General features: G+C 35.7%; 1 protein-coding gene across 4 annotated transcripts in view; it reads left to right on the top strand.

The window, feature by feature from the left end:
* Positions 1-12,843, top strand: part of GSK3B (glycogen synthase kinase 3 beta) — a 226,549-nt gene extending 213,706 nt beyond the window's left edge. For 2 of the 4 annotated variants that reach the window (XM_074301331.1, XM_074301329.1), the window contains 2 exons: positions 4,141-4,276; positions 12,584-12,843. In XM_074301331.1, coding sequence (XP_074157432.1) covers positions 4,141-4,241 — 101 coding nt within the window. In that variant the 3' untranslated portion in view covers positions 4,242-4,276; positions 12,584-12,843. The remainder of the gene's footprint in view (positions 1-4,140; positions 4,277-12,583) is intronic. The other 2 variants (XM_074301332.1, XM_074301330.1) reach the window with 1 other exon arrangement.
* The last annotated feature ends 8,906 nt before the right edge of the window (positions 12,844-21,749 follow it).

The raw sequence follows: 21,749 nt of genomic DNA, 5'->3' as shown, positions 1-21,749 counted from the left end.
AAAAGGGGGCAGGGGGAGAAGAAATCAGTTCAGCAAAACCAATCAACTCAAAATTATTTGCAATATTAATAATACATTCATATCCATCCATCTGCCATTACTATTACTCTGCAAAGAAAGGAAGATTATATTCTAATGTCTATTTGAGACAGTATTCTGGGTGATAGTCTTATTGCTGGGTTTTTGTTTTTGTTTTTGTTTTTTTCATTCATATTGTTAATGATCATTGTGATTTTATGCACTCTGCTTCAATTCATAAAGTTTCTCTTTACTTCCCTATATTCTTCATATTGTTTCTTTCTGTGTAGTAATATCCCATTGTATACATGTAACAGAGTGTTCTATCATTCTCCTGTCGACGGGCATCTACTCTGTTCACAGGTGTTTATTCCACGCCCCCCCCCAAAAAAAATACTGTTATAAATATTTTGTTTTATTTGAGATCTTTATTTTTATAATTTATCTCTTTTCTTTGTAAATGCCTAGCAGTAGGACCTGCATCAAAGGATATGAACATATGATTACTTTCTTCTCATAATTCTAAAAAGCTTTCCAGGATAGTTGGGGGAAATTCACTGTTACATCAGCAGTATATTAGTATCTCTATTATACCCCCTCTGACATAGATTACTTTGATCTTGTCATCTTTTCCAGTTTGCTTCATGTGAGGTATACGCTCAGCTATTTTGATTTGCACTTTTCTTCATATTAATATAGAGCAATGTTTATAGCTGATAATAGTTTGTGATTTTTTTCTTTTTAAAAAAATCTTCTTAGCTTTTCATTATTTTACCCATCAGCAGATACTTTTTTTTTTTTTTTTTTTTTTTTTTAGGATAAAACCTCTCTTTTTAATATCAGCATTTTTCCAGTGACACTATATATATATATATATATATATATATATATATATATATATATATATATATATATATATATATATAAAATACCAGAATCTCTTAAGAATTAAAGTTGTGGGTCACTTGAAGAACAATGAAAAGGTGCATAGTAGGAACTAACAAAGAATTGCCTTAGGGAAATAGCATAGAGACTATGTTTGGAGAGATATATGGACAGAAGACAAATGAACTAGTCATGTAACGAGCAAAGAATAACTCAGGAATTGTTTATGTACTCAGTTGATATCCACACAATGTCAGGGAATGAGAGCTGGGGGAAGGTTTGATGAGGAATAATTTCTTTTTATGGATGATATAGGGTAGGATATGAACTGGAGTCACACAGAATAAAAAATCATGGCCATGTTGGGATATTTATATCTTTGTTAGGAGTATCCATATCAGTGAGAGCATAGATATTGAAATATTAATCATAGGTCATCTTTGCTTTTTACACTGAATCTAACTACAAAGAAGTACTATGACACCTGTTCCCTATCTGAGAGCAACTGACTTCCAGAATATCCTCAGTGCCTCTCTTCAACAGTGTCTTAAAGGAGGAAAAGTTTAGAGTTGGAAGGAACTTCAGAAGTTTTCTAGCCAATTCCTTCCCTTTAGCATTGAGGAAACAGAGTTCCAATAAGGTTAAGCATCTGACAGCTGGCAACTTTACAAAGCATTCCCTTTACAAAACTTATTACCTGAGTGGACTAATTATTTCAGTCTGAATATAGCCTCATTTCCTTTCTCAGTACTTTCCTTTTCATGATCATCTAACCTGGGGCAGCTAGATAATACAATAAATAAGATTATAAACCCTGTATTCAGGAGGATCCGAGTTCATGGCCTCAAATACAATACTAACTGATTCTGGGCAAATCACTTAACCCTAAATGCCTCATCAAAAACAAAACAAGACAAAAAACAAAGATATATCTATAGTCATCTAATGTAGCTATAGCTTTCAGTGAAAAGGACTCCCCCTGATTATTCAGAAGATCACAATCAGTACCAGTTGGAGGTATGGTTATGTAACTTTTTTCTCTTAAATTCATTGTTTTGTGAATCACTTTCAGTGATAATCTGGAAAAGTCCCTTCATAAAAAGCAAGGATATCTGATGTTTATCCTTGTTTCCTCTTGTGCCTAACAGTGCATATGGAAGGCACTTAATAAGTATAGCTGCTATGGAGTCACTTGGATATAGAATTAGAGCCCAAGGATGGAAACCAAGAATTCCTGAGCAATAAACAGAGACTTGGGAGAGCTAGCATGAGGAAGCAGTGCCAAGAAACAGAAAAATGGGGTTTCCATGTGGGCATGATCTCCCTCCCTTAGGGGAAGGCCTCCACAAGGGAATCATCAACATCAAGGAATCAAATGGAAAAACACAGGTAGATGGAGGGCTGGAAACAGGACCACACACTAAGATACTGAGGAGAGAGCCCCCTCTACCAGCACTTATGGACACAGACCAAAAGAGAGCTATTGGCAGATGGAGACAAGAAGGAAAGACTCAACAAGAAAGTAACCTAGAATTATATTTAGATGGTAACATTATATATATTACATATTATATTATATTATATCATATATATGTTAGCTTGGGGCAAGCTGGCACCTACCAAATGAGAGGCTGATTGAACTCTGTTGCAATACTAAGTTCTTCCAGGTGTCCCAGCAGAGGTAAGGATGGTGTGACTCTTTCTCCTTTGGTGGGAGGGGAGAAGTCAGAAGTCACAGTAATTTAAGGTAAAATGGGGAGGTAACTTGGCTTCCAGATGAAACAACAAGTGTTGAGAAAATGGGATAGAGCTATTCTGATAGCAGGCTAGGCCCGAAATTCTAGCACTGTGGTTCTATGGAACATATATAGTCCCACCTGATAGATCTCAAGAGATAGAGAGACATAAGTGTAACTCTCTTATTACTGACCCTTCTGGGCTTTTAAGGCTTGGATTCAATCTCTCATTCATTTTGCTCCCATTACTCCAAATGAATATCAGAATATTTGTGTCTAAATATCCACAAAAATAAGGAAAAGACTCCTCGACTCTTCTTCAAGTATTCAGGCTTATATGACTTAATATGTAGGATCAACTCTATTTAAGCTAACAAAATAACATTAAAAAGGCTCAATGAAAGCCCATAGACAGTCAACAAAGGATGTGCTCCTCTCTGTATTCTTGTGTGCATTTGCTTATCTGCATGTGGGTTTATGATCTACTTATCCTTCAAACTCAAATCCTTCTTTTTCCATTAAGCTTTCCCAAGCTACTCTAGCCCAGAGTGATCTTTCTCCCTGATCTGACCTTTAATATTTATTGTCTCTGTGATTCCCTTAGCAACTAATGATAGAATCCAGAATTAGAAGAGACTTCTCATCTTCTGACTGAAGTAGGAAACTACTCAAAAACTTCCAAAATGAGAAGATACAATCTTGAGAATTATTTCCCTTTTGAACAACTCTTATTTTTAGATTTTTTGTTTGTTTGTTTCAATATAGTTTACCTAAATCCATTTGCTTATAATTCTCTCCTCTAGGATAAAGCAGGACAAATCAAGTGGTAAACCTTCACATATTTGACAGCTATCATGTTTTCCTTAAGTCTTTTCTAAGCTAAATATTCACCTATCCTTCAACTCATACTTCCACAGCATGTTTTGTAGTTCCTTCACCATCGTGGTGTACCATATTTTGTATAAACTCTACTTTGTTGCCTAAAATGTACAGCTGACTGATAGCAAAGATATGTTTAGACTAGAGCAGAGGATAGTGAGCCTTATTCTAGATTATGTTTGTTTTAGTGGAACTTAATTTCATATTCATGTTTTTGAATGCCATGTCACCCTGCTGCTTCATCACTGAATCTACAGTTTACTAAAATCCCCACATTCTGTTCACATGAATCATTGTTTAGCCACATCTATACTGGCTTACACAGATGCAGATAATTTTTTTTAATAATAAGAGCTTTGCACTTATCCCAGTAAAATTTTATCTAATTAGAATGAGCTCATAATTCCATCCTACCCTTATACATTATCCCACGTGGTAGCCAGACCTTTCCAAGTGGTGCCATCCCTGCAATAGAGCACTCTAGAATTTTGCCAAGAACCACAATCAAAGTTACACTGGCCTAGGAGAATCTAGACCATGTTCTTCCCCTTTCTGAAAAGTGTGGTACATTATACCTGCCTCTATTCCTGAAGCTCCTCTTCCATTCTCCACAATTTTTCAGAAATCACCAACAACAATTCATCAGTCACATCTGCAAGTTCTTTCAGTGCCCTGGAATGTACTTTTGGACCTGGTGACTTGAGCCTCACTGAGAGCATTTAGCTCTTACCATCTCTTCAGTCATTGTGTATCCTTTGGTAATAATGATAATTGCTCATATTTCTATAGTACTTTTACAATCTATATAACTACTTTTCTCACAACAACTAAGTATAATAGGAAGTATGAGTATACCCATTATAAACAAGTGAGAAAACTGAGACTTAGAAAGATTAAGTGACTTGCCCACAGCCATAGGTAATAAGTAGCAAAGCCTTGGCATGAATACAAGGTTTCCAAGACCCATTCTGCTTACTCTACTGCTTCCCTTTTACACACACACACACACACACACACACACACACACACACACATTATTTTGTTAGCAAAATATTTTGCACATATTGCCCCATTTGATCATCAAAATTGTCTAATGAGGTAGGTGTTGAAAATCAGCATTACTGTTCCTTTTTATATTTAACCTGAAACCTAGAAAAGTTAAATAACTTACTCAAAATCATATAAAGTTACAAGAACCACAGCTTGAACTCACATCTTCTCATTCCAAATCTCTTTTTTTTCCTTTGTATCATAACTTAAGATATTCTTCATTAATATGCTGTTTATTTTTTTGTGTCACTATTTTATGTTCTGCATGTTTATGTCTTCTCTGTTAAATTACAAGCTCCTTAAGAAAAAAATGGAGCCCACAATGATTAACTTAGTACCTTCTGGCTAAGAATTGGAATGGAACTTGTGCCCATCAATTGGGAATGATATGTGATTATAGTGAAATATTATTGTGCTATAAGAAATGACAAGCAGGATAGTTTCAGAAAAACCTGGAAAGATTTACATGAATTATTGCATAGTAAAGTGAGCAGAATCAGGAGAATGTTGTATACCGTAACAGCAAACATGGCTTAATGAAGAACTGTGAATGATCTAGCTATTTTCAGCAATACAAAAATTTAAAACAATCCCCACTGGAATAATGATGAAGTATACTATCCTCCTCCAGAAAAAAACTGATATTGATTAAATACATACTAAAAACATGCTATTTTTCATTTCCTTTCATTCTTTTTCTTTTATTCAAGTCATCTTATACAAAGTAACTAATATGGGATTATTTTATGCAATTGTACATATATAATCTGTATCTGGTTACTTACCATCTCAGGGAGTAGGGAAGATTGGGAGAATAGAAGGGATAGAATTTGAAACTCAAAATTTTAAGTTTAAAAAATTAAAAAAAAAACAACAACAACAAAACAGTTCCTTAATCATCACTACTAATTGATAACTATGTTATATGTTTTTTTTTTTGTGTGTGTGTGTGTGTGTGTTCATTATGGGTCTTTGTCCATCTGTCTATTCTGATGTGTGTGGAAGGAGTGTGTCTATCTCAGATCTTTCCATGTAATTCTACATTTATCTCATATCTGTATAAATATGTGAAGTTGCCTAAGTTTTAAAATTCCAAAAATAGGAGTAGGAACTGGACTTATGATTTTCATTGGGGTAAGGAACTCCCAAATGAAAAATCTCCTTCCACCAAATGAAAGTTAGAGCCTCTTTCGCATCTTAGAGCCTTAAGGTTGCTAGGAGCAATCAGAAGTAAAGTGAGTTACTTAGGTTCACCCAGAGGTGGATTTGAATCAAAACTTCTTGATAGGGGTACATTGCAAGATATAGAGGCTGGATAGATGTTAAGACAAGACCCATGGTTATCTTTTTGTCAGAAGGAAAAAGAATTACTTATTCCCATCTTGTACAATCCCTATGAAGTCAAACAGTGCAAGGGAAGGAAAGAAGAGTCCTCTTAGTGCTGGTGGGTCTTCCCACCATCCTACTGTCTTAGATGTGCTGTGAAAGAATCGCCCAATATCAAGAGAGGGGAGCAGGGGAGAGGAGAGGGCAGAAAAAGTATTAATGGTGGAGAACCTGAAGCCTAATGTAGTAAATTGTAAGTAGCAAAGCCAAGTTTCACATCTAATACCTTTTTATACTATACTATGCTTCTTCTCTGGGTGAATGTGCATGAGAATATGGCTGTTAATCTCTCTGGGCCTCAGTTTCCTGATCTGTTGTATGAAGGGGCTAGACTAATGGCTTCTGGGGCCCCTTCCAGCTTTAACTCTATGATCTTGGTTTGTGTAGGTACATATAAATGTATGTATTTTAAAAGCTCAGGTTAGAAGGGAGTTATATTTGGAGGCTTTAATATGTATTTAACATTTTGTCTATATATTTTATATATGGTTCTATGCCATTGTATATTTAATAAGAATGGTTTTACCCAAGGAGATAATTTAATTTATTTTTTCTTGTTTTCTCTCGGGAACAGTGTTGTCTTCTTCCCCCCACAAATGAGCAACCTGCTACCTTCTTTAGCCTCATACAAAGGAGAGAAGCTGTTATTAAATATTAGTTTGAAGCCAATTAAATAATAACTGGAATTATTCCCAAGCCATTTTATAATGCTCTGTGCAAATAAGCAGGTACTTTAGTGCTCTCATGCTTAAAAAATATAGTGCTCTTGTCAGCAATATGTATTATCCTAAAGTTGAGTTCTGATTTAAAGAGATGGTGTCTTTAAAACATACAAAATAGACTAAACTAAGAGTGAGCTTTATAATTATATTAAGTAGCTTAGGTTTTATTTCCAGTTTAAGCTCTAAAAGAAAGTCTGCTTAAGCACACATATAAATCACATCATCCAACCAGTCAGTAAGTGTTTATTAGGTACATACTTCATACCAGGAACTATGCTGGGCATTGAAGATACAATGCAAAAGTAAACAGACCCTACTCTAGAGAGAAAAGGCAGTGTGTATATATAGACTAGATCATGGGAAGAGCACTAACAGCTGGGGAGGATCAAGGAAGGTAAAAGAAGACTGTGACTTGAAAGGAGCCCAGGGATTCTAAGATGTGAAAGTGAGAAAAAAGGAGAGTGCATTTCAGGGAGGAGAGAAAATAGGAAGAGAATAGCCAGTACTAAGACATGGAGACTAGAAATTTGGTGCCATTTTTGAGAAAGAGAGTCTGATTGGAAGCGGATATATAACAGGATTGAGATGCCAGGATAGGGCCATTGTCTGAAGGGCTTTAAATTTCAAATGGGAGCTTATTTTTAATCCTGGAAATAATGGGGAACCACTAGAGTTTGAGTAAGGGAGTGGTGGGCAGAGTGAACTCTACACTTTACAGAAATCACTTTGGCAACTGTGTTGAAAATAAAGAGTAAAGAGACTTGGCCCAGAAATCATTGGAGAGGCTGTGGCAAAAGGTGATAAGGACCTGTCTAGAGTGGTGCCTATGCAACTGGAGAGAGTATTTATTTAGAGATGACGAGATTTGGCAGCTTCTTAGAAAGGATAGTGGGACTGGAGATCAAGAGAGAGACCAGGGCTAGGCAGATTTTAAGAGTTGTCAGCATAACAATTATTATAAAACCCATAGGAGTTGACAAAAGCACTGAAAGTGATTTCAGAAGGAGAAGAGAGCCCAGGACGGCGGCGTCTGGATATACACATAGTTAAGAGGTGGGGTCTGGATGATGATTCAGCAAAGGAAATTGAGGAGAGGTCAGACAGGAAGAGGACCAAGAGAGCAGTGTCATAAAAATCCAGAGAAGAGAACATTCAGGAATAAAGAGCAATCAACAGTGCCAGTGTCAGCAATTAGCAAAAAGGTAAGAACCAAGAAAAAGCCATCCTATTTGGCAGTTAAAAAACCATTGGCACTTTTGGAAAGAGCATTTCACTGATTGCATCAGAAACCAGATTGCAAATTATTGAGAGAATGAGAGATTATAGAGCCAATGAATATAGATAACTTTTTCTAAGAATGTGGCGAAAAAGGTAAAAGGGATATAGAGTGATTTCTTGAGGGTATGGTGAAGTCTAGAAAGGGTTTTTAAAGCATATGTGTAAGCTTCAAGGAAGGAACCTGTAGATAGAAATAAAAATTAAGAAGGTGATTATGGGAGCATTTTACTGGAGAAGGGGGGAGGGGATGAGAGACTAAGGTTACATGAACACTAGTTACAAATTGGGCTTGGTAGTAAGAGCCCCATCTTCATCAGAAACTGGAATGAAGGAAGAATGGATCTCAAGGGAATTCACAATGCTCAGTAAAATAATCAAGGTCTTCAGTTGAGATTGCAGAAGGGATGTTATTGGGGAAGTTTGAGAAGAAAAGAGCCCTTTTCACCACATCTTCTTAGCTCTTTTATCTGTGAATTCTGCTTTGAAGTTTAACTTTATATGTCAGAAAATCTTACATCACAATCAGTGAATGATGGTTATCTGTTGAATGCTAAAATTTATAGTATTAAGAATTTCTTTTGGTTTTCCTCTCTCATAATTTGATCTTGTTTGGTCATAAATTCTTCCCTTCTCCATAGAATCAAGAACCTAGAATCAACCTCCTAAAAACAGGGTTTTTAAAGAAACATATATTCTATGTGCTTTTAGACAAAAAATTGAGCTGTATAAATACAGATTCCTTTCTTTTTAGGCAAAATAATCAACAACCAAAATTTTTCTATCAAGCAACTTGGGCATATTACAGAAGAGAATAGCAAAAATCCAAATCTAAGGGGTTTGATTCCATTTTTAAGTGGTTTAAAATGAAATGCTTAAAAGTAGAATTTGGTTCTGGTATCATATTTAAAAATCTATAAAAGACTTTCAAAATTCTTTACAGATAAATAAAACACACTTCAAAGATATCCTTGGATTGGCAGATGAGCAAATCATGCCATGTGCTTCCTAGCATAGAATTTGTGGGTTTTTTTGCAAATAGTATATTTTTTCCAATTACACGTAAAGATTGTTTTCAACATTGATTTTTATGAGATTTTGAGTTTCAAATTTTGCTTCCTCCCTCTCTTCCCCAAGATGGCAGGCAACTTTATATAGATTAATACATATGCAATCATGGAAACCTGTTTCCACATTAGCAATGTAAAAGAAGAAACAGAACAAAAGAGAAAAGACACAAAAAGTGAAAATAATGGGCTTCAATCTATATTCAGATTCCATAATTCTTTCTCTGGATGTGGATAGCATTCTCCATCATGAGATTTTGGAATTGTCTTGGATCATTGTATTGCTAAGAACTAAATCAATTATATTTGATCATCACACAGTATTGTCATTGCTCTATGCAGTGTTCTCCCAGTTCTGTTCTTTTCATCCAGAATCAATCCTGCAAGTCTTTACAGGTTTTTCTGAAATCCATCTTTTCTTCATTTCTTTGTTTCTTATAGTACAATAGTATCCTTTTACATTCATATATCACAAATTGTTCAGGTTTTACCCAATTGATGGGCATTCCCTCAGTTTTCTTTGCCACCACAAAAAGAGCTATAACAAATATTTTTGTAGATCCTTTTCTCCTTTTTTTTTTATGATTTCTTTGGGATATTGAGCTATTAGTAGTAGTATTGCTGCATCAAAGAGTATGCATAGTTTGATTACTTTTTGGATATAGTTCTAAATTTTTCTCAAATGGCTGGATCATTTCACAATTCCACCGAGGATGCATTAATGTCCCAATTTTCCCACCTCTTTTCCAATGTTTGTCATTTTCCTTTTCTGTCTTTTTAGTCAATTTTATAGGTATAAGAGCACTTCTTTGAGCATTTTTTATGACTATAGTTAACTTTTTCTTCATCTGAAAACTGCTTGTTCATATCCTTTGACCATTTGTCAACTGGGGAATGACTTATACTCTTATAAATTTGACTCAATTCTCTAAATAAGAAATGAGGCCATTTTCAGAAATTATGTCTGTAAAAAAGACAACTTTCTGCTCTCTTTCTAATCTTGGTTGCATTGTTTTTATTTGTGCACAACTTTTAATGTAATAAATTATCTATTTTGAATTTCATAATTTCTAGCCCTTGTTTGGTCATAAATTCTTCCCTTCTCCATAGACCTTACAGGTAAACTATTCCTTGCTCACCTAATTTACTTATGGTATTTACCTTTTATGTCTAAATCCACGGACACATTGTGATCTCATCTTGATATATGATGTGAGATATTGGCTGCAAAAGAATTCTATTTCATTTGTTGCTTAACAAGATCTGAACCAGAAGTAAATTTGATGTAGACAAAACAAGTTTAACTTGGAGTTATTTATCTAACTCAGTTTCAGCCTTTGTTGTGAGAGAAGGGCTGGTTAGAACAGAGCTTATTAAGATGTTTCCAGGGACAGTGTTTATGTGTGTTATATTTCCAGTAAACCAATAAATCTTTTTGTCAAGCATTTAAGAATGATACAGCATACAAAACTGCTAAGAACAGGTAAAAAAGTATTTATAAATTGCTGAAAATAGATTTTATTTTATTAGATTGCTCTGAATGAGAATCTGTTGCAGGATTACTATTGTTAGATAATTACTGTGCCCTTCCTTACATACATACCAGTTTTAGGTGCTTTTATATCTCATATCTTAACTATATATATTTGAAGGTTTAACACATCTCATCCAATCAGAAATTAACACCTATCCAGAACATGAACTGCAAGATTTTTTTTGAGATAGCTCTTTAATTAAAAAGTATGTAGTAGGATTTCATTAATTTTAAAAATAAATTGTACCTGTTATTACTATGAAATGGGCTTTACAGAAAGGAGCTTGTTTGATAGCTGAATTCAGGAAGGTAATTGAAGAGAGGTCATTTGATAGAGAACTCTGAAGAACAGTGGAAAAATTACTAGAAGTAGGACAGAGAGCATCACTCTCAAATTCAGCAGAAAGACGAAACCAAGGCATATCAGAATATAGTCATGGAAGCCCAAGAGTCATTACCTAAAATAAAATAATGAAATAATAGACATTCAGACTTAAAAGTAGGAAGTCCTATGTCAGCAGAAAATTTAACTAGGAACAGGCTATGTACTTTCTGATTGAATCAACTCCTTATCAGGCAATTAAAGGTTTTAAAGTTAGAAGAAACTCTAAGGATCAACCCTCTCTATTTATCAGATTAGGAAACTGGAGGCCAGAGGGATAAAGTTACTTGGTCAAAGTCACCCAAGTATTAAGTGTTAGGATTTAAAGCCAAGGTTTTTTTGTCCACATCCAGTGTTTATGGTTAAAATTGTTCAGTTTCATAAATTTCTCTGATCCTAATTAATTAGTCCTGACATCACAGCATCTAGGTCTGCATTTCACTGTAGTATAAAGAAAACATAAACTAGATTTGTTCAGAACATAGGGACAAAAAGGATTTTTGACAGGAAAGGATGACTTGATTGTTGAATCTCAAGAATCATTATGCACATCCTTCAAAGAGAAAGGGGATTAAAAACATTAAGAATAGGCTCTTGATGAATGAAAGTAGCATAATTAAGGAGGAGGTTTAGAAGTATTACCTGTGTTAGAACAGGGTACTAGGATCATTATATTAACAAAAATAACTAAATGGACAAGGTCTTTGTGAAGAAGTCATAACTCAGAAAGTAAAATGGCCCCTCTGTTTGTCTGATGAGTAAATCCCAATAGTCTTATCTCTTTGACAGTATCTTTTCTTGATCTACATTATCCCCCCTCCCCTCAAGGGGCAAGGGATCAGCCACAACATAAAATTTTGCATCTCAAAGTGTTAGGAGCTTGATATCCTACAAAGAAATTTCCTGCCAGGAGAGAAGAAGGTAGGGAAATAGAAACCAGTATAAGATACTCACTAGCCAAAGTCTTCAGGATACCATTGCAGCCTTCATCACCTCTGCAACTTTGGTAGATAATAAATACTCTCTGGAAATTTTTCCAGTAACTCACTCTTGAACCTCTGAATGTGATATCAGTGCAATAACAAGAGTAGATTAAGAAGAAACAGATCATGTATACGGTTTCAAAAATTAGTTAAGCTAAATTAGTTAGGTACCATAGTTGTCCAGCCTTGCCTTTTAAAATGTTTTCCAGTTCAGGAGGTGTGATAGTTGCAAAGAGATATGATTGGGCTCTTGTCCTTGAAAAGCTTATAGTCTCATAGGGAAGTTAAGCATGGTTGAAATGCAAATATGCAGAAAAAAGAAGAGAAAATAATGGAGTATTTGCTATGCACTTACTATGCACTCACTAAATCCAAATAGAAAAGCAAGACAGGCCCTGTCCTCAAGGAATTCATATTCTATAGGGGAAGATAGTACATGTTCAGTTGTAAATCAGATGTTGGTGCCACTTCTATAAAATCTTAATCGTTTTTGATGTAAGGGAAGGCAAATAGCTTCCGAAAAGTTTTTTCCCTACTCTCAGAGCAGCCCAGGGAGGCAGCATGCAATCTCTGAAGCAGGTTTCAGCGCCCTGCTCATAGTCTTATTTAAAAGTTCTCTCCAAACAGCATTGCTCATGCTTTCTCTTTTGGGAACTCTTATTGCAGATGCTAATGCAGGAGATCGAGGACAGACCAATAATGCAGCATCAGCTTCAGCCTCCAACTCCACCTGAACCAGCACCAGGCAGCCAGCTGTGCAGGAAAACTCGCCGGCCACTTGGGTTTCACTCAGCAACACTGGTCACGTTGGGAAAGAAAATTAAAGAGAAAAAAAAAAAACTTGTTCATTTTAGTGTTCAATTTTTTTTTATTATTGTTGTTCTTATTTAACCTTGTAAAATATCTATAAATACAAACCAGTTTCATTGTATTCTCACTTTGAGGGATTTCCAGGGGCTTGGGAGGGGTCGTAGGGAGGGGACAAACGGAGCAATAGAACATGAAATGACTCCCGCGACAATCTTTTTTTAGGGAAAGTCTGCTGTTATGTATGTACTCTTAAAAGCAGGACTGTTGCCTCATGCCCCCTTCCACAAATGAAGAAAATTATTCTGTGCTGAAGTTTTGGGGAATTTTTTTTTCTTTTTTTTCCAGTCAAAGTGTCAGACATTGGTATAGTGCACAGCTTGAATTTGGTTGGAGCTTAGCAGGTGTAATTCATTGGGGGCTTCAGTGTTGCTTGTAAAATTAATCCATATCCTAGGGTATTTGAAGAATTGCCTTTGGCATGTTGGGGTGGGTGTGGCAGATATAATATGAAATGTGTCACATTCATCATCAAGGGAGGCAATTGAGTTTCAAGTTTGGAGCTACACTTGGAATGTTTTCGGGGGGTTGCTTTTTTTTTTTTTTTTTTTTTTTTTTTTTTAAATTTTGCTCTTACATCAGGTGAGAGAAACCTACAGTGTCACACATGATGGAAAGTTGTCAGATGAGAAGAAGCAAGCCAGAGCTTAGCTCTATTAGACATACAAGAGGATGCTTGTTTGGCTAACTAAAGGCTTTCTGCCTAATCTCAGCCTAGCTTTTGAGTAGTGATCTAGAAAGGCTAAGGAGAGAAAAGTTAGGTGAGCAGCTTCGGTCTGCAGAAGAGAAAAAAGCAGGTGAAGAACTGTGTCCTTTGGGAAGGGGACAGCTTAGGGGCTCTTTGGCAAATGGCCACTGTGAATATATTTTTCCAGGTTTTGCTCTAAAATTGCTTCCCTTGCAAAGATACACCATGAGAGGACACTATAGTTTATAATGTGAACTGTAACAGTCTACTGGTTTATTTTTCTTAATTTTTTTATTGAAAGTTGAGCTTGCAAATTGCCACATTCTATACATAATTCTAATTTTAAATCCAAATCTAGAATCTATATTTAATTTCATCCTTTTTTAACCTCATGCTTTTAAATTTTTATTTATTGATGCATGTCAGATATGCCATTATGATATTAAAATGGTAAAAATATTAATAAACTAGGCATCAAAATTATATAAAAAGTACTTGTACCTGCTGACTTATAGGAAAGCTGATTATATAAATGTGTGTATATATATTATATATATACATGTATACATATATTCAATACTGCTTTTTTATTTTTTTGTCTACAATATGAAAATTGTCTGATTGAAGCATGAGAATGCTTTTTTTTTTTCCAGTTAATTATCTTGTTCTATTTTCTTTCTGTATCAGTGAATGATGTCAGATTCAAAGTCTCTGTTTTTGAAGTAAAAGCAATATTCCTTGGAAAGCCAGGAGGGTGGATGGATTATATTTGCAATGTAGAAATAGTCTTTTCAGAACTGGTCTGTTTTATACTTGTGAGTTTGGTGTCCATGTGGGCCTTATATACTCACTAAAATGAACCTTAGTCACCTTGGTGCTTATGGGCCATTACTTGACCTGTGACTCTTTAAGGCACAATCAGTTGTATTTTACATTTAAAGATCATTTTAAGTGATGGCCCCTTCCCTCCTGCCTACCCTTTCTCAAACACCTTCCAAGGATAAACTAGCAACAACAGGGCTGGCTGCAAAATTATTGCTAGGAGGCTAGTCTTTCTCTGAGTGTGCAACCTGCCCTTGGACCCTTCTCATTGCTAGAATAAGTCATGTAGGGATTTGAATTTCTCACCTTCCAACTCATTTAGAAGAAGATTAGTCTCTTAGTTCTGGAAACGGGCACAGACAGCTCTACTGCCTTCCTGTTGGAGAAAGAGAATGTCTGAGAGACAATTGCTTCCTGCTGAGAGGAACTGATAACCAGAAAGAAAACTATGAGCCATCTTAGTTTTCACTCGTTAAGCTATGCTTTTGGGGGTGTTTGAAAGTGCTAGGTATATCATAGTACAGGAAAGAAACACACACATACACACACACACAAAACCCTAACAAATGTTCTGAATTTTGATTAGCTATTATAAATAATTAGAATCTGAAAAAAGTCTGAATTTATGAAACTTGCCAGCAGAATCCCCTAAAGGGAACGAGGGCTTTGATAAGTTTCCCAAAAGAATTTATAGAAGATTTAAAAGGCAGATTAGTGACTAATAATGGATATGCTTTAAAACAATGCCCAGCCACAAATTTGGAGAAAGACATTTCTCTGGACTTGGATAGTATTTTCCAAAGTCCATAAAATCACTGCTTATATCAGGAAACACTTTTATGTCTTTTTTTCCCTGAGGAGGAGAGGAAGAAGAAGAGGTGGGAGTAAGAGGGAAATGTAAGCGCTTTTCTCTCATTTTTATTTTATTTTGTGTGTGTGAGGGCTGAGGTCCGATGATTTTACTTTCTCAAGGATCATGGCAGGATCACAGAACTCTTTTATACAAGTGAGATCCAGGTCTCTGAATATCTTTTTGTAAATAATAATAATAATAATAAAAAGCTCCTCACCAAATTCAAGCTTGTACATTATATTTTTTTTGATGTTTTTAAATTTAAGTTTTATTGTTTTGTATGTAAATATGTGGACCCAGGAACTGTTATTAATGAGCAAAAAGTTACTGTTCAGGGCAGTGATTCTGTTTAATAATCAGACAAAATGTAGACGAGCTTTTTAAAGCCATATAGTTTTAACTCTGTACAGTAGGTACCGGCCTGTATTATTGTAACAATAACTCTAGCAATGTATAGTGTATCTATATAGTTTGGAGTGCCTTCGCTTCCATGGTTCGTTTTTGGTTTTGTTTTTTGTTTTGTTTTATAATTTTGTTTCCCTTTTCTGTGTCCCTGTTCCCTCCTTTAACTAATGTCTCACAAAGCAGCATTTAACCCTTCCCACAGCTGTTATGAGTGCTGTTAAGGTTTCAGTGATACCATGCTTAGTAGTGGAAACAGAGGAAACCATGTTCTAACTCGTTTTACTCACACCCTGACTTTGTTTTGGCTCTGAATGTTGGTTTCCTCCCCAGTAGCAGTGACCGGTTTCATTATTTCACACATTACCCACCCAGCATCAAGTTGCCCTAAAGCTGGGGCAGGGATCAGCTAGATTAGATTTTGCTCGTCTTTCCCCAAGCCCTACATCTAGGGATGTTATAAACAGCAGATTCTGGGAGCCTTACTTTGGGTTCATTTTCTCTCTTCTCTTTCCTTTTCCTTCCTTCCTTCCTTCCTTGCTTCCTTTCTTCCTTCCTTCCTTGTTTCCTTCTCCTTTTCCCTTCCCCACTGAGAGAGAGAATTTGATTTATGAATCAAAAATATCTTCATAGGACCACAGCTCGACATAAAAATGGTTCAGAATGTCACATCGTAATTACTGATGGCTACAATGTGTAGGACATTCCAGTTAAGATACTGTTGTTTTAACAAGAACTCTTAGCTTGCTCCCTTCTTGCCACTCTCACCCCTTCCAACAAAATGTCATTTAAATCTTGATTAAAATCAGTTTTGTTTTTATGTACCCAGCACAAAGGCTTTTTTTTTCTTAAACAAGGAAAAATACAATCATTTGTTTTGCCTCCAAGTATTCCACATACAATGTGTTGAAGAGAAGAAAAAAAAAAAAAAACTTTACCAAACCAAAGGTTGCTATTTTTGACACATCTTGTTGTTCATTCCAGCAAGGCAAAAGACGGCACCTTTTTTTTCTGGTGACGTGACAGTGATGTAATTTTTTTGTTTTAACAGTCCACTCGATTTTTAAAAAATATATTTTTTTGGTTTGTTTTTTAGCAAAGAAGTATGGCTGACCATGCATTGTCTGCACTAATGCAAAGGTTTCTGAGAGAACTATATTCTCTGACCCTGTGGATATCAAGACACTGGTATTATGTTTAAAATTTCTTGCCATTTCCTTTTGAAGAATCTAACTTTAGACATTCTTTAAAAAAAAAAAAAGTTTGGCCAGTGCTAGATCCTCAATAGTTGACATTTGTTTTAACAAAACAATTGCATTGGGTTCCTCCAGTTCACGATTAGCAACGTTCTAAATCTTGACGGAGCCAAACTTTTCCCCATACACAAAAACCAAGCATCCGTTACCAGTATTTTAGTCTTTTCTGGTAAGAAACCTGAGCCATTGAAAGTAAAACAGACAACTTAGAAGCACAGACAAGTAACCAGACCAGGGCCTGCCTTTCTGAAGTTTTGAAAAGTAATCCCTGGGGTTCAGATTATTTTCACAGGGGTTATGCCCAATATTATTCAAGTTTTGTCGCTCCATTTTACACCTCTGCAATAAAAGCAAAATGACAAACCATGCATAAGGGGTTAGCTTGAAAAGTAGCTTCCTTGTGTTAATTCATTCTAAACTTTTTTATATATCTGTCTACAGGGAGATGCAGATAGATGTATGAAAATGTGCTTGCCTGTAAAATTTGCATTTACAAATGTGTTGCCGATGGATCACTTGGGCCTGTACACACACCGATTAGCGTGACCACTTCCATATTAGAAACAGAAATCTAAATATATATAAATATATATATATATATATATATAAAGGACTGTGGGTTGTATACAAACTATTGCAAACACTTGTGCAAATCTGTCTTGATTTAAAGGAAAAAGCAAAACCTGTATAACATTATTACTACTTGAATGCCTCTGTGACTGAATTTTTTTTTCATTTAAATATATACTTTTTTGTGGACAGTATGCTTAATGTTTTTTTTTTTCCCCCCATTCCCTTGTAAATACATTTTGTTCTGTGTGACTCAGTTTGGAAATAGTTAACTGGTACTGTAATTTGCATTAAATAAAAAGTAGGTTAGCCTGGAAATGAAATTCAAATTCAGAAGTGTGTGGTCTTTATTTCAATTCCCAGCCCTCTTTCTTTGCCTTCTCTAATTTTCCATTTCTCTTTTGACTGCCATTACCTTTCCCTTTCCCTAAATTAATGAAATATACATTTTTGTTACAAAAATCAAGATGTAGATGTATTTTCTCTCTATTCCCCTTCAAATAAACTTATTCCATTGCCTTATCCAAGGGGTACAGTTTATATTTAGTATGTTATTGGATTTGATTAAAAAAAAAAAAAAGGGATTTCAGCAAACTGCTTTTGAAAAGAAAAGAAAATGTCCATTTAAAAGGATAAACAACAAATTGTAAACTGCTGGCTTTGAACACTATGCTCTTGGTTTTGGGGTAACTTTTTTTTTAAAGAAGTTTGATCCCATTGATAATGTTACTGGGTGGTGATTTGTAGACTTTATGAACACCATTTCCAGTGAGGCTGTACTTCCCAATAAATCGACACATGCTGTGTTTGAGTCTGGTGATTTCCAATCCTGGATGCTGTATGTAAACACACTATGTCTATTAGTACAAAGAAAAACATCATTTTCAGGGCTGGCTACTGTGGCCAATTGTGTGACCATCCTAAAATCTAGATGCAAGGTCATGTGACTTCATTGCTTCAATAAAACAAATTTATATTGGACAGAGGCTGGTTTCTCTCTTTTTTTAAAAAAAAAAATCTCCCCTTCCTGATTCTCCAAAACCAAATATTGATCATAGAAAATCACTGTCTGTGGCATCTGTAGAATGGTCTTGCTATCATACATTTAGAGGAGAATTTGCATAAGAAAGTCTGCCCCAATTTAAAAGATACCTGGATGCCACTTTGGGACTCCTTGGTCATTGAAATGCACTAGCAGCGTGGGACTAATTGTGTTCCAACTTCTTATTTACTTTGTTCCAATAACTATATATATGTAGGAACAGTTTAAAAGAGTAGATGGAGTAAAGAGGACTTTCAGCAGGCTAAAGTGTATGCCTTAACTTCTGAGAAATGGATTTTAGTCTTGTCCACTTCCCACCCTCGTGGTCCGTAATGGTGAAATAATTATCCTGAGAACACCCAGCTAAATTTCAGGCTTAAAATGAGAAAACGGGACTTGTGACTGTGAATCCTATGTGATATCTATGTGTCTTTCAGCTGCACAACTAGACAGCAATTCATGTGGAAAAGGCCCAAAGAGCTAATTGCATTGAGAAACAATGGGCAGAACCACATCTACCACGCTGTGTTCAGCTCTAAGCATTATGTAGGGAAAATGAGCTTAAAGGAATTTTAGAGATAGTGTCTCAAGACTGCTAAATGAAAGGACATTTAACGATATTTAGCCTTCGAAAAGGAATTCTCTAGGGGGTTGTAATCTGCTAACTGGCTGGTAAGATGCCTGCTATGTGCAAAGCACTTCAAAACAGAAAACTTATGTTTACAGTTTAATAGGGAAGGAAACACATAAACATGGTACAAAAGATATATATTGGGGTAAATTTGAGATGATCTCAGAAGGAAAACAAGGAGAACTGGCCAAAACTGAAACTGGGCAAGATTTGAAGGAAGTTGGGAATCCAAGAGACAGAAATGAGAAAAGAGATAAAGCTCCAGGTATGAGGGACAGTCAGTGGAAATGATCAGTCTTTTGCTTTAAACACCAAATGAAAGATTTTCTATTTGGTCCTGGAGATAAGAAGGGGCCCCTGGAGTTTATTGAATGGGATGAAAGGTTATTTCCTGGTCAGGATCATACTTTAGGAAGATAAATTTGACAACTGAGTGAAGAGAGATGATACAGGGAAGCCAAACAGCAGATTATTACAGTAATCTGAGTGTAATAAAGACTTTCACCAGGGTGGTAGCAATATCAAAGCAAAGAAGGGAGCCTATATGAGAGATGTTACAAACATTGAAATGACAATATGGGGAGAAGTCAAGATGACCATGAGCATGAAGAAGTTAGAAAGAGGGAAGGATTTGGGGCAGGGGGAGGCAGTTAATGAATTCAATTTTTAATATGTTTGCAAGGCAACCAGTTCAAGTGAACAAAAGAGGTGAAGATGATAGAGAGGTTTATTGTTCAGTCATGTCCAACCTTTCATAATTCCGTCTGGGGTTTTTCTAGCAAAGATATTGGAGTTGTTTGCCAGTTTCTTCTCCGGTGGATCCATTTTGTTAGGTAATCAAAAGTTAAGTGACTTGCCTAGCTAGGAAGTATTGGTATTTTTGACTCCAAGCCCAGTCATCTGTTCATTGAACCACTAGCTGTCTCTGGAAGACAGCTTAGAATTAAATAAGGAAGTTAGGGAATCATCACCTGAGATGTGATCATTGAATCCATCAAACTGATAAGCTCTATATTATTTCACTTGATAAGGAGAGGGCCCTAGGTAGAGCCTTAGGAGACATGCTTAAAGATCCAGCTGGAGACTATGGGAAGAACCTAGAAAGAAGAAAATACCAAGAGTGATCAACAGTGTCAATGGCAAGAAGGATGAGGAAAAAGAAAAGGTCAGGTTTAGCAATTAAGAGTTCATTAATAATTTTGTGAAGAGCAGTTTGGGTTGAATGATGAAGTCAGAAGCTAGATTATATAAGGTTAAGAGGGTAAGAGGAAAGGAAGTAGCCTTATATGGATGCCTTTCTCGGTGATTTAAGCCCCAAAAGGGAGGGATGCTGTAGGAGATTAGCTAGTGGGATATTCTCTGCCATATGTACATTAGTAGACAGTAGTGGAAGATTAGTGCCAAAATCAGGTATGTGTGAGTGTGCAAGAGAAGACATAGAATCACTTGTGCATTCACAAAGGTCAGCCTTGGCAAAGAAAAGGATCACTGTTCATTTGTGATAGGGGTGGAAAAAGCATCTGAGGAAAGGGGAATTCTTGGTAAATAGAACTTTTTTTTTTTTTTTTTTTCAGAGAAAATATGAGACAAAATTCTCTGTTAAGGAAATTCTTGAGGAGATAAAGGTTTAGAAAAGCTGTTGTGGTGAGTGGGATAGCAAAATTAGGAAGCTACTGCTTTGGCTCCGTAAAAGCCCAATTAAACTTATAATTTCATGATTTTGGAAAGGCTGTTGTGGTTGTGTGGAAGATGGATCCAGTTGCCTAGCCTCAGGGGGCAGAACTAGGTACAATGATTGTTTTTACTACATCAGGCTAAATATTGAATGAGCTGACTCAAGAGGTGTGTAGTAGATTATACATCAGTAGAATTCTTTTTTCATATACATATATTTATATCTGTGTGTTCCTTTTCTTTATCCTACTGTTTGAGACAAATGAAAAAAGAAAAAAAAAGTAAGTGTGCCTAACTAAATAAAATACTCACATTGTTTCAGTGTTACAATATGTCTCATTCTTCATCTTAAGTAAGTCTATCAATCAGCTTCTGTCAAGAGATGGATAGCATACTTCTGATTTCTCCAGTCACAGTTGAATAATGCAATGATCAGTCTTTCAAAGTTATTTGTTTTTATTGTGTTATTAACATGTAAATTATTCTGCAGGTTTTTCACATGTCACTCTTTAATCAATACATCAGTCTTCCTAAGTTTCAAGTTTCTCTAAACTCATTTCATGTGCCACAATGATATTCCACTAAATTAATTGCAGCCATTTCCCAATTGATAGGTACATTGCCACTATAAATGTTTTGTACATAGAACTACTATTATTCTTATTTGGAACTCTTCACTGCCCCGCAGCCCCTTAAGCATCTCACTAGAAATCTTTAAATGAAGGGCCAAAAACCCTTTAGAAAAATGTAGGAGGACTCATGATGGAGCATGAAAACTGGATGAAATGACTAAATTACTTTCAACTCAGGTTCAATGACCAAGGCACTAGGTGACACAGTGGATAGAGTGCTAGACCTAGAATCACCAAGATCTAAATTAAAATATGACCTCATGTTAGGATTATTACTAGATTCTAAGTTGGCTGTCTGGTACTTAACAATTCTCTAGCTCAGAATTCACACCTTTAAAGGAGTTTACACCTTTAAAGGAGTTTGCTCATTGGTTCTGTAAGGAGTACCCACAAGC

Source organism: Sminthopsis crassicaudata, chromosome 3 (genome assembly GCF_048593235.1).
Source record: "Sminthopsis crassicaudata isolate SCR6 chromosome 3, ASM4859323v1, whole genome shotgun sequence".
Classification (NCBI taxonomy): Eukaryota; Metazoa; Chordata; class Mammalia; order Dasyuromorphia; family Dasyuridae; genus Sminthopsis; species Sminthopsis crassicaudata.
This window is presented reverse-complemented; position numbering and strand designations above follow the sequence as displayed.